The sequence below is a fragment of the Martes martes genome (genome assembly GCF_963455335.1).
Source record: "Martes martes genome assembly, chromosome: 1".
Classification (NCBI taxonomy): Eukaryota; Metazoa; Chordata; class Mammalia; order Carnivora; family Mustelidae; genus Martes; species Martes martes.
Genome location: NC_137888.1, coordinates 213,274,885 through 213,288,499, shown reverse-complemented (window position 1 = coordinate 213,288,499; position 13,615 = coordinate 213,274,885). Strand labels below are relative to the sequence as shown.

At 56.8% G+C, this 13,615-nt stretch overlaps 1 protein-coding gene across 18 annotated transcripts in view; it reads right to left on the bottom strand.

Annotated features, from left to right (window-relative positions):
* Positions 1-13,615, bottom strand: part of RANBP3 (RAN binding protein 3) — a 53,249-nt gene that overhangs the window by 3,271 nt on the left and 36,363 nt on the right. For 6 of the 18 annotated variants that reach the window (XM_080820027.1, XM_080820015.1, XM_080820010.1 and 3 more), the window contains 9 exons: positions 10,185-10,250; positions 9,352-9,444; positions 8,253-8,371; positions 6,973-7,092; positions 4,922-5,025; positions 3,635-3,713; positions 2,388-2,490; positions 1,717-1,841; positions 70-190 (listed from right to left, as the gene is read on the bottom strand). In XM_080820027.1, the coding sequence (XP_080676153.1) occupies positions 70-190; positions 1,717-1,841; positions 2,388-2,490; positions 3,635-3,713; positions 4,922-5,025; positions 6,973-7,092; positions 8,253-8,371; positions 9,352-9,444; positions 10,185-10,250 (930 nt within the window). The remainder of the gene's footprint in view (positions 1-69; positions 191-1,716; positions 1,842-2,387; positions 2,491-3,634; positions 3,714-4,921; positions 5,026-6,972; positions 7,093-8,252; positions 8,372-9,351; positions 9,445-10,184; positions 10,251-13,615) is intronic. The other 12 variants (XM_080820020.1, XM_080820022.1, XM_080820017.1 and 9 more) reach the window with 3 other exon arrangements.

Here is a 13,615-nt window from a genome sequence, read left to right as displayed (position 1 = left end):
CCCTCCTGGGCCTTGGGAAGAGGTCTGTGCCATCCCGGGCCTCTGCAGAGACATCGCGCTGCAGCTCACCTAGTCGGGACTGGAGCGTCCCGTCGTCAGCCGATGCCATGTCATTGAGCCTGAGCAGCCCCCGGCCTCTCTCCACCCACGACTGTGAGGTCTTGTCAAAGACGAACAGCTTACACTGGATCTGGAACACAAGGCAGCCCTCCGAGTGAGCGGGGCCCTGGCTGGGGGCGGACGCCAGCGTGGACCTACTCCGGGGTGCCTCCGACCTGGCCTGTGTGAACTACTGGGCAGGGGCCAGCCAACTCTGGCCCAGGGGGCACGTCTGGCCAGTTCTGTATCCTCTCCTCCAGCCAAGATGAATTTTACATTGTCAGAGGAACACGAAAGCATCACTAAGGAACCGAAGATAAAAAGCAGAGAGCAGCTCGCACTCACTAGGATGGCATCGAGAGCCAGGTGAGAGCCGGCACGGGGGACAGGGTGGAGCACCGAGCAGTTCACATGCCACTGCCGGGAATGACACGTGGCGTGGCTGCTGCTGCGGAAACACGTCCTTCACCATGTTATGTGTGGAGTCGCCGTGCAGCCCAGAAACCCCCCTCCTAGAGCTCTACCCAAGGGAAGTGACACGAGTCTGCACGCACAAGCCTGTACACAGTGTCCACGGTAGCATGATTCATACCGGCTAAAAAGCCGGAAACCTCAATGTCCCTCTATGCACGTCCCTCGGTGATGCTCCGGGGACAGTCCCCAAGCCCACGATGCTCAGGGAGGGGACCAGACACAGAAGGCCGCATGGGGCATGAGTCCAGAGGGCAACATTTCCAGAACAGGCTTCGCCGCGGACGGGGAGGGGGCTCGTGGGGGCTGGGGAGGGCATTTGAGAGGTGACTGCTGATGGGGGGTTTCTTTTGGGGGACGAAAATGTTCTAATGTGATAGTGGTGGCAGCTCCCTAACTACATGAAGACACTAACCACCACTGGACTGTACACTACAAAGAGTCAATTCCACAGTATGCGTCTTCCGGCTTAGTGAACCGTTTGACAGACAAAGAACACGCGACGCGGACCCCAGCTGGCCCTTCCCCAAAGTGTGCGGGTCTTCACCGAGCCGCGTCTTTGCTCGCAGAGATTTCACAACAGTGCTGAGTGGGCAGGAGCAGTACTTCTTGAAATGCTGCATCAGAGACTCTCTGATGCTCTACACACGCAGGTCACGGACACACACGCAGGTCATGGACACACACACACGCGCACAACAGCGCAAAGGAGATAAACAAGGCACACTGAACCATGAAGCAGAGGAAAGGCAGGATGAGTCTGGGGTGCACCCGGGATCCCGGTTCCCTCATAAAATAACACGGGGGGCCAGCGGGACCAAACCATCCCAGCTGTTCGTTCCGGGGGCCCGATACAAGTTTCTCCCTAAACTACCGAGGGCGCCTCAAAACAGATCCTTCTGCTCCACACCAGAGCGAGACCAGAAGCCCCTTAGGGCTAAGCTCTCAGAAGCCCCGCCCCAAGGCCCCGGAGCATGGGGCACTGGCTCTTCCGTCGCTGCGCAGCGAGGGTCACGTGCCTGGAGGACGGGGGTCCAACCCCTCAGGTGCACAGAGAGGCTGGGGGCTACGGCTGGCCTCACACACCACCACCTAAGGGCCAGGAGGCCCACCGCAACCAGAGGCCCCCGACCCGACCCGCCTCACCTGTAACACGTTGCTCTCTGCCTCCTCCCCGGTGATGACTTCCACTTTTTCCAGCAAACACTTCCGTGCTGTTGCCTTGGTGTAGGCGGCTGCCGACTCGGCCAGGGACTCTGAAATGTTATTAGCTAAACGACATTGACTATTTATTTGCTGGGGGCGTGGGTGCGTGCATGTGTTCCTCACAGCAGGCAGAACAAAAGGGTTGCCTCCGTCTCGAGGGTGCCAGCTCCTGGGACGTGGAGTGGACCCCAAACACACAGCGCTCTGGCCCCGGATGCTGCGGGGGACCATCTGGGAGCCAGTTGCCAGCGTGGCTCCAGATCGCCCACTGCCATTCACTCGGTAGAGGACGGGGGACAGGAGTCTTCCCACAGGGCACTGAAGAGAAATTCCCCTCCCCCAGCTCAGGGCAAGAAGGGAGGGGGACAGCCACCTCCACAACCCTCTCCCCAGAGCCATCCCAAATGTTCTGTTTTAGGAGGAGCGAGGGCCCTCTCTCCGCGCTGAAAGCCAGCGCCACGGCTTTCCAATTCCGCCCCGGCGCGGGGATCACGCGTGGCTACCAATGCTGCCGCGAGCTGGGGCCCGTGTCCCTCCTGGGCGGGGATGGGGATGGGTAGTGCCCCTGTCACTCGGTACCCTTCCCAGAAGGTGGTGGCACCGCGACATACCTTTCTCGGGGGTGGCCTCCTGGGATGAGGACTCGGACCCGGACTCAGCAGCTGCATTTTCCCTGGCGGCATCTGAACTGACTTCATTTAGTTTGGGCGGGCTCTGCAGGGGGACGGAAGCACACGGGGAGGAGAGCATGTCCGGGCGCTCCTGGTGGGCCGCCGCCGCACAACGGGAAGCCGGTCTGCCGGCGCGGCCGCTCTCGGCGCTGCCTCCCAGGCAGAGGGCTTTTTCCTGCAGATGCCCTTTCCTTCCCAGTGCTGGGGACCCACCCAGACCCGGCAGAGATCGGACAACCCTTCCCCAGGCGGTGGGTTCCAGCCTGCGGCTGTGTCTCCACACAGCGATCCTCGAGCACCATTTGGTGGTAAAACATAGCAGAAAAGCGCCCTCACGGAACAGGCAGCTCCGTCCTCCCCAATCTGCCCTTCTCTGCTCTAGGCGAACTGCCGTCCAAGTCCGCACGTGGGGCCTCCCCTGACATCTCAGGGAGGTGCGTGCCACCAGCTGTTTATCTCTGGGCCATCTCGTTTTAAACAGGAAAAGGACCATACTGACACTTGAGAAAAGCAGCAGGAGGCCCCTCAAAGTGACACGGACCGAGACAAAGACGGAAATAACAAAACGGCCCCTTAACCACACTCAAAACGGACTTAGTGGGGTTCTACGCATTCGACAAGGAAAGAAAAGGAACAAAGATAAGGAAGCAGGTGAACAATTCTAGAACCCTATTCCAAGCTGGCCAGGCTTTCTGGGAGGGGAGAGAGCCTGGCCACAGTGCATGCAGGAGACACCCGGGGCACTGCAGGGGCCCCTCAAGGCCCTGTCCCCAGAGCCCTCTCCATGCTGCAGCCTCATGGTCAGGGATGGGGGTGCTGAAGGGGCAGCCAAGGGATTGGTTCCAGAGGTGTCTCAGGGTGGTCTCAGAGGCACGTGGCTAAGGACTTCGGTCTGATGATTATCAATGCAGCTGGCCTTGGCCAGGAGGAAGCATGGCCCCTGACTTAAGGGGAAGCTGGCCCTGGGACGAGGCTTAGCTAACCGGCAGAGAAGAAAGGCAGGAAGCTCGTACACCAGCTCCTAGAGAGCCTCCTGGTGCAAAACCCCTGCCCCCGAGCTGGAACTGGGTCTTCTTTCTCTCGCAACTGGAAGCATCCCCACTTGATAGACGGCAAAGTGGCAGCCGTATTCACATGTCCCTTGCCCTGGGGCCCCAGGAAAAACAGTCCCCATAGGGGCCACTCACCAGCACGCGCTCGCTCATGTTCTGGCCAAACACGAATTTGTTGCTGGCGGTGTCGGCACTATTGGTCGAGTTGTCTAAACTGAAGAGAAGGCACGCTGTGGGTGTGGGGCTCCCCATGGGAGCAGGGCAGGATGGTGGCACACTCGCCTGTGCTGCACAAGTGTGTGCACGGTCAGAGTGGGTAAAGGCCAACCCTTGGTGCAGAAAGCACGGCTGTAGGCACTGCTCAGCCTCCCCTGTGGGGGACAGATCAGGCCCTCCAGGGACAGGTGCTCACAAGCCTCGGAGTCAGGCTGTGCTGATGGGTAAACAGACCTTTGGCTCCTACCTCCAAGGGTCCACGGTGTGTGGGTACTACGTGACATGCCTGACAGCTACTTTATCATCCCCGACCTCCTCGAGGCTGGGGTCACATCGGGGTGACTGAGGACATCAGCTCGGAGAGGCTGATCACAGAGGTCAGACCAGGCACCACCTACTTCCCTGAAAGAACCCACCAGTCCCCTGGCCTGCACAAAGGAGGGTACACCTCCCACCCCTGGGACACTGGCAGTGACACTAGATGACCTCGGAGCTGATATCACCATCACATTTTGTCCAGTTTAAAGTGTCACAGGTGTAAGTGCATCCCAACTTGGGAAATGCTGCAGTGCAAAAAAACGTGTCTTTCAAGCAATATCCAATGCACTTTGCTCATCAAGGTCCGGGCAGCCAAGTGTGAGGTCACCACCATTCATGTCAGGCTTCCCTGAAGTCCAAACCCATGTTCTATCTGGTCTGGCGGCCTATCTCCTAGGCAGGGACACGCTTTCCCTCTGAAATACCCATGGAGCATCCAGGCCATCCTCGAGCACCACCACCAGCAGTGTTAGCCATCGGCAAGCCCAAATCCAGGGTAACAGGTCCTCATAGGCTGGAACCTGGCAGGTATCAAGGCCGCCAGCCAGCCACTGGCCCACTGGGTTCTGCTCTGGGCATGAGATCCAGGTGATGGAGGTCACTCTGGGGGCCAAGCAGAACTGGGGTCCTGCCTTGCCTGTCTGTCGAAGCCTACCATCCTGGCCCCTCCACAGCTGTGCCCAGAGTGGGAATAAAGGGAGGAGCCAGGGAGGGGGGCGCAGGATTTTGGCAAAATCTGCTTCTTCCCACCCCCCAACTCCATCCTGCTCCCTAGAAGGACCGGGCTGGCTCCTAGTCCAGCTGCTGTCTCTTCCCCGGGGCCCAAGCTCAGGGTGATGGCCAACTCTGGGCCGCTCCGAAGCTGGGCACCAGGCCCAAGACACACACCTGGAGCTGATATACTGAAGGAAATAGTTGGTCGCAGTTGGCGTTTCTGAACTGGGGTGTCCGGCATTCTCCATGTCAGCTACTTCAGTGTTCTCACGTGTTAGCTGGGAAACAGAGAGGCAACACTTACTGCTCAGGCAACCGCTGTTCGGGACCTCTCCAGCTCCGCCCATCTGCATATCCCCAGACCACATGACACAGCTTGTGTGTGGGTGTGTGCACGCGCCCCTGCACGCACATTGTGTGTGTGCGCACACAAGAGGTGGGGTGGGGCTGTAATCAACTTCACCATTTCTGCTTTTAACAGTCAAGATGGAAAAACAGTTTGTAAGGGATCAGGAAACTTTTTCTACCTTGTTGAAACAAAACAAAACCCTCAGGTTGGCATCTTACTGCCCTTCTCACTAATGGTCTGTAATGAGAGGTCATAAAACGCTTCCAAATCCGGTATTTTAAGAGGTTTATTATGAATATAATAAAAGCACTGTTTCTTAAGGGCTTCTTTTATGCTAGCTAACTGCCATGTCAGCTCTGTTAAACATTTTCACCGGATGTGATTCTCCCGGGAACCCTGAGAGGTGGGTATCATCAACCTCGTCCTATGAGTGAGAGAGCAGAGGCTCGGGGTGCCAGGAAGTCGCCCCCACCCAGAAGGTGGCATGTAACTGTGAGACCACAGATCACGTGAACCCTGGGCCTCTGTAAGATGTGGCCCCCCACCCCAATTTCAAGGCAGCCATTCCCCTAAACTCTAGGAACAGAATCGACCTGACAGCGCAGGCCAGGACCCTGCTCCCCAAAACAGGTGGATCTCAAGGCCCTTCCTGCTCCTGTGTCCTCCTCCCTGGAGCGAGCAGCCCCCAAGGGGCTCATTACTTTGGCTAAAGCCATGCAACAGCCTATTTTTCACCCCTGGGAATGTGTGCTTCTGTCGGACAGTGAGCACTGAAGGAGAAGGCAGATGGCACAGCCTGATGTTTTCCACGTGCCGGAGAGACTTCCACTCCCTTTCCTCAGCATCATGGACATCGGGGCTAGATCACTGTTCGGGGGGGGGGCGCCACCCTGATACTGCGGGGCGTTGGGCAGCGTCCCCAGCTTACACCCACTGGATGGGCAGCAGTGCCTACACCCCGGTTGTGACAACCACAAATGTCCCCAGACACAGCCACTGATGCTGCCTCTCAGGTTTTTCAAGGAGCTCCTGCCAGATGAGCTGCTGGAAATGGCCCAGAGGGACGCTCCATCATGGTGGCTGGAAAGGCAGTGCTGCCCCATTCTGGTGTCGGAGAGCAGCAGCGCACGGGGTTCCGAGCCCAGACCCCTGCCACGGCCAGATGCTCTCCACCCCTGCCTCAAAGTCCCCAGACTATGCCAGTAGCCCTTGGGGGCAGACAGGTGCTATTGCCTCTGATGGGAGATGAAAGTTTTTTTTTTTCTACCTGCCCTGCCTTAATAAAATAAGGTAATAATTCTCAATTAAAGGTAACTTTGTTCCAAAGGGAACCCTCAGCACTACGAAGGGACACTTTTGGTTGCCACAATGGTGGGCAGGGGGACACTCCTGGCACCTGGAGGATGGGGGTCAGGGATGCTGCCCAGTACCCTAGAGCACCCAGGACAGGCCTCCAACAGCTGAGAATGAACAGGTCTACACGTTGCTTAGGGCCAAGACAAGGAAGCCCATGAGTCAGACAACAATCTCTCCGGCCACGCTGAAAGCATCGGGTCATGCTGTCTGTCTCCTTCGCTCCGAAAATGTGGGTTCTCAGGGATAGGCATGCTCGGCTGCCTCTCTGTCTGCTGCTCCCGGGAGAACCGGGGAGCCTGCCGGGGAGTGCGCCGGGAGCGGAGCAGTGCGGGATGGCGGGCATGCAACACAGAAAGCCACCGGAAGCACCACGAGTCACAGGACGAGCACACAGGCACGGTCTTTGTCTCCACCTCCCGCCCTTTGGAAGGAAAAGCGGGGTTCCTGTGGTTTAACCTGGAGGCGGCGGAACAGACCGACCCAGGAGTGCAAGCGCTCATCCAGGCCTCCGGTCACACACCTTGACTCTGTCCCTCAGGTTCTGCCCGAACACAAACGCCTGCTGTGCAACTTGCTCTTTTTTCTCACAGTTTTCCTCCTCACAAGTATCGCTAGACTCATTTTTCTGGGGCTCTTTCTCCTAGTTAGAAACACAAACAAGACGACAACTGAAAAGAAGTGACAGGTTAGCCCCGAGAAGCAAGACGGGCCATCTCTCGCCGTTCCATCTGCCCGCTGTGTCTCCTCTGGCACGGGTCCCTGGGCGGCTGGCGCTGCCCAGGTGTGGCCTGTCCTCACATCACCAGGGACGCCGGAGGCGGCGGGGCCGGGCCGCTTCTCGGTCTCCCTCCAGCTCCCAGCCGTGTAGCAGACCCGCTGCGCCGGCCGCCCTAGCTATCCAAGTGTCCAAGTAGGAGCAGGCTGCAGAGATGGTCCCTAATTTTAATTCCGCTAACTGGTTTGAGGGGTGCGGGGTGGGGGTGCGCTCGGGGATGTTCTAAAAATGAACTGTAGCCTATCATCTCCACCACGTGCGCTCCAACATCGCCGGGGGGGTGTGGGGGAGGTGGAGGGTACAGAGCCTCAGGCAGCAGCTCCGCTGCCGAAACGGCCGAGGAGAAACACACACACACATGCAACCTGGCTTTGTGTCCAGAAGCCTTGGTGCGGTGCTGCAGCTCGCACGTCAGATCTGCCTCTGCCCCCCAACAAACGCAGGCCCTTCAGAACATGCCCCTCATTCTCCAGCTCCCGGGCAATGCTACTAGAAAACACATGCTTTTGGCCTATGTAACCCTCCCAGAACCTTAGACGTTGCTCAAAAAAAAAAAAATAAAAATAAAAAAAATGCTGAGCTGACCCCCGCCCCCCACCCCCGGTAGATTTCTTCAGTTAGAACGGGCCCACGCATATGAATCCCTGAGCTGTTCAGGTGTGGAAATGGGGAGGGCAGACACCACTCCGTATAAAAGGGCACAAGACCTCATCAATGGAAGCCAGTCCCCCAGACTCAGGGACCCCCCCCAGAGGCCGCTGGGCAGAGTGCCCGTCGGCCACCTTCAGTGGGCCGGTGCCGGGCCCGGGCAGGGCCGCACTGCGAAACAGCGGACAGACCAACCCGGGCGTTCTAACAACTATGGACATCAGCTGCCGTTGCGCACGCCCACCGCTGAGCAAATCCAGAAAGCCTTAACACGCCTCCCGCCCGCCCCCACCGCGCCGCTCAGAGCAGGTTAACTGTCCACACACTCAGCGAAGCTCCGAGAAGTTTCACGTGCTCCCTGCCCAGCACAGACACACCTCAAGTGCTCGTGCCTCGTCGGAGGGACTTCTCCGTGCGGGGTTGTCGGGCGACGTCGCTGTCACGGCCCCTGTGCAGTCTGCTGGGATACTGACCCCGTTGGTGCCGCTGCTTGGGACTGCAAGGACAAGAGGACAGCAGGGGGTCCCAGGGGGTTAGCGTGGGACCTCGAGTGCTCCCTTCTACCATTTAGACCAATTGTGTAATATCTCCTTTGTAAAGAAAATTCTTACATTAAAAAAAGTCCAAACGAACCCAGAACTAAAACGTGACAGAAGTGAGAGTATCTTGTTGCTTATTGCACAAAGGAATTTTCAGTGTACTTACAAGCGGTATTGCTAACTCAGGTAAAAAAGAGAAAAAGAACACATACTGAAAAAGGAACAGTTACGAGTTTTAGAAAACACAGTTTTCCTCGTAACATCTTGAGTCTGCGGACTTCTCCCTGTGACTCGTTGGGGTCGCGTGGCACACACGGGTTTCGGTCTGGCTGACTGGCTGGCAGAGCGTATCAGAAAGCTCCCCTGTTGGAACCCTTTAGAGATAACTATTTCCCTCGTGCGGGATGTCGGACTGCCTCCGACGAAGAATTTTTGAATTACAGGGAGAGACCAGAAGGAAGACAAGAAAATCTCGTGAATATTAAGAAATTAAGGGCCCAGTGAACACCACGAGCCGTGTGGAGACCAGGGAAGTATGGTGGAAGAGGCAGGGCTTATGGAAGACAAATCAGGTGAAACGGCACACAGGACCCAAATGACCCTTCAAGTCTCTTGCACACACAGGGCCAACTTTCCCCTGCAAACTTGCTGGGATGGGCTGCAGAGACTCGGGAGGGAGCCAGCTTTTATGAAGCCAGCGTGTGCAGAAAGCATGCCGGTCACCCTGGCCTGGTGCCATAGGGAGATGGTGGGACCACACTCTGTCCTCCCTGGGATCACCATGGACTTAAGGGATTGCTTCCCCGGCTCTCTAGTTCTGAGTGCATTCAGCAGATATGGCCGAAGTCACCCGTGTCAAAACACAGCCATCCCACGCCCGCTGCAGGAATGCTCTACGCCCTGCCGTGGGAGCCTGGGTGCCAGGGCCATTTCTTACCAGTCTGCGAGAGTGCCTTTGGCTGTGGGGCTTGTAACACTGCCGGGCGAAGCACACTCCGCTGTTGCTCCTTGGGCTTCTGGCTCGGCAGACCTGAGAACAGAGGTTGGCTTGCCTGGGGCCCTTGGACCTCGTAGGCAGAAACACACAGCCCCGTACTGGCTCTCAGGGATTTTCCAGAAATTAATTCAGCGAGTACAGTAATGCTACAAGGGGAAACCAAGGGACAGCTGTCCTCAAGCATTAAGCGCAGATGGTGCAGGGAAAGCAGAGAACCACAGGCAGCCCCCCAGAGCTTAGGACTCTGCTCGGGCTCACATAAAAATACCCTTTGCACCTGCTTTTCCAAGTGCCACGCCGAGAAAATCCATCTGCCAAACACAGATTGGGCAAGAAGCACGAGAGAACCCTTCCAACTCTGCACCACTGCCAGGCCCTGCTCCCCAGCGGCACGCCACTGGATCGTGGCCACTCTGCTAATTAGACTTTCTCCGTGGCACGCTAGGGCCGGGATGCTCGGGAGACACAGCCTGAACCGAGTGAGCTACTGCTGGGCACAGAGCCCCGCACCAAGCCAAGTCTGCTCCCCTGCCACCCACCCCCATCCTCGGTGGTGGAGGGCTCACAGTGGGGACAATCTCCTTGGTCTGATGGGCTCCTGAAAGTGGCTTTTCAGGGCGCATGCGCCAGGGAATTGAGCTGACCTAGAGAGCACGCTGAGCCCGGAGCATGCCGCCTGGGCTGCATAAGGCAGCTGTGCAAACAGATGCAGAGGCAGGAAGGGTGTGAGACAGACAGCCCTTTCACTTTCCTCCTTAAAGGTGGGCACCTACCTGCGCTGGGTGCCTGGCCGTGGATCAATGTTGGTGGCTTCAACCGGAATCCACTGCTCTTTTCCTCTACAAGCACAAGACAAAAGATAAAAAGCAGGCCTGCCTAGGCAGTAGCAAAGCTGAGAGGGTCAAGGGCAGGGGAAGACTGTGGTCTGGACCTCAGTGGCCATGAGCCCGGAGAACCTGAGAAATGTTTCCAAGTTAAAACAGAAACGCAGAAGCCCGGTTCAACCAACCAAGGTTATAAGGCAGCTTGGACGAGGAGGTGCCGGGGGGGGGGGGGGGTTGCAGGAAGTGCTGGCTCCAGGCTAGGTGCTGACAATGAGACCGGGGAGGAGGTTGGGGGGGTGGGGGCTGTCGAAGGCGAGAGACAAAAGTGATAGTGCAAGGCTGGTCCACCCCTGGGCCCTGGAGAATGTCAGGGAGCCACCCAATAAAGGTCCCTGGGACCAGTCTCCCTTTCTTAGAGGACTCGTCAGAGGACGCATGTGTAATCAGGAGAAGCCTCTGTGCTGCCAGCAGATGTCTGGGAAATGAGACACGTTTTCTGCGGTGAAAGATCAAAGGTGGCAGACGGCAGGCTTGCTCTCTCTTTCCAGATGTGCCTGGAGAGCTTCACCTTGCTGCTTCCTGAGAACACTCGAAGGCCCAGGACAAGGAAGGGGAAGGAAGCAGGTCAATGTTTGCTTAAAACCTGGTTTCGGCTGGGCCACTGGTCCACTGTGTGTGTGCTGGTGAGGCGGCCTATCTCATAAGGGGGTGGGCAGTGGGGACAGTCTAATCTGCCTTGACAGGAAGGATCAGCAGAAAAAGCCTTGTGACTCCAACAGATCAGGTCTGTTCCTGGGAAAGCACAGGGACGGCAGCCCCCGGGGCCACCAGAGGCAGCCTCACTTGTGTGCTAAGGTCCAACTCATCGGAAAACACCCTTGTCAGGGTGCAGGAAACAAGATCAACCCACAAATATCAATTGTGTGTAGCTCTGTGCTAGCAACGGACAGTCCAAAATAAAGTTATGAGAACATGTTACTCCATTTATAACAGCACCAAAGAGAATAGTACTTGGGAATCAATTTAGCAAACGAAAAACACAAAACATCGATGGAAGAGAGACAAACGAATGGGAGGAGGTCTTAGAAGATCACGCAGTACGTGACTGTTTTCATGAAACACCCAGAACAGGCAAACCTTGCAGACGGAAAGTGGATTCTTGGTTGCCAGGGGCTGGGGGAGGGGGTGCTGAGTGACTGCTCATGGGGATAGGTTTCTCTTTGGGGTGACGGAACAGTCTAAAATGGATGACAGTGGACATACACAACTCTGGATACTCTAAAAACCAACCAGCTGCACACCGAAACAACACGAATGCCTTATCAGACCAAACTCAGAGGCATAAAACAAAGTCAAATCAGAATTCTCAATGAAGCAGGAAAGCCTTCTTCCTGCTGTCTGCACGTTGGTCAGCCAAACTGCTCTCCCTGGGCCAAAACAGAATTACAAAAGCTCTCACTGCTAGTTAGCATGAAGGAGCAGAATCCACCAGGCTGCCAAGAGCCTGCGTTAGTGGAGTTGGGGTCTCTCCCAAAAGAGAGGGGTCATACAAACCACACTCAGGAGAACGAGACACCACAGATGCAGGGGAAGACATGCTGCCAGATGTTCCTTTTTAGGAGAGAAAGAGTGAATCCCATTTCCAAAGCTATTCAGAAGATGACTGGCAATTTACAAGTATTGAAAAAATTGGGAGATGAAATTCACAATTGAGCTAATTTTTAAAAGGCCTTACAGCTGGGTTTGCAGTGCTTACGTCGCGGCTACCGATCGATCTCCACCTTCCCACCCTGTGTGGAGCAAAACTGGCAGCCACTGACCCTCGCAGCCAACTGAGGCTGGCCAGCGAGGGCGCAGGCCTGGATGACCACTGCCCCTGAGCATCCACTAGCACAGGGCCTGGCACCTGGCCCACCCCGCAGACGCACGAGGATCACGCAGAGCGCCGCAGTGAACAGATGACAGACACGACAGACGAGGCGTGCCACACCTGTCAGGGCAACTGAGGACTGGGGACAGAAGGAGCCCAAGGCAGCAGGGAGGTGTGCTCACAGGGCGGCCACGCCTCGGCCCGCCCGCAGTCCCCATCTTCACCAACATAGACACGCTCTCTTTTCGTGACCTCAAAAAACTCACTTTGCCTACAGCATGGCCAGGCTGCAGTGAAAAGCTGTTGCTGACGGCCAGAGCCCTAGTACACAGGACAGGGTCACTGGAGTGAATGAGCGACTGTGCCTTTTTTTTTTTTTTTTTAAAGATTTATTTATTTGACAGAGAGAGAGAGAGAGCTCACAAGTAGGCAGAGAGGCAGGCAGAGGGGGAGGGGGAAGCAGGCTCCCCGCTGAGCAGAGAGCCCGACGGGGGGCTCGATCCCAGGACCCTGAGATCATGACCTGAGCCGAAGGCAGAGGCTTAACCCACTGAGCCACCCAGGCACCCCTCGCGCCTGCATCTTCTTGAGGGCACACGCGTGCCCCACTATGAGCTCACTGGGGTAAGAGGCGGTTCCCTCTAAAGCAGCCTCCATCCCCTCCTAATTATGCCTGAAGCAAGTGGGCTCCTTTGAGGGTGCTTTCTGCCCTGCCTTAGGAAGACCCCAAGTGACATGTGAGGAAAGCAATGCTCATCCCCCGGGGGAACTTCAACTTGGCATATGCCAGAGGCTGAAAAGACTTTAAGAGAAGACAGCCTGGCGGAGGCTGGGCAGGGGCAAGAGGGCACCAGGGCAGGTGGGAGGGTGCTTGGCATGTATGGGGTAGGGGGAGGGGGCTAGAGCGATGGGGACAGGCACTGCAGACAAAGGCAGCCAGGTCTGGAGAGAGAGGCAGAAGTACGAAGCAGGGAGCCTCAGGCGAACCCCGCTGGTGCTGGACTGGAAGCACACGTGAACCCAGGGTTACCCACACATGTAGACAGATACAGACAGAGACACGTGTGGACGCGCACACACAGGTGTGTGCATATGTACGGGGGTGCGTGTCCCCATCTCTGGGCACAAAGGGGGCCCAACCAAGCGCAGCGAGAGCCCAGCGGCGGTGAGCCTGCTGAACACGCAGATCTTGGTTTCTGGAGACGGCGCTCCACTGACACGGACCCGTGAGGGCCGATGATGAGCCTGGAGCCTCTTGTTAGGACAGAAAAAAGTGTTTCAAGGAATAATGAGCTGTGGCAAAAGGACACAGGAACCTGCTTGGTGGGACTCCCACAAGCCAAATCTGGGACGATTACAAGAAATTCTGTGCTAGTAAGGACAGGACGTAAGTTGCCGACTAAAGCAGGAATCCACGCGTCCATCTTGCTGTGCAGCCGTAACAAGGGGCTAAGTCGGCAGGAAGGACCACTCTCTTCCAGAACTCCAATTAAGTGCACTAGTAACAGGG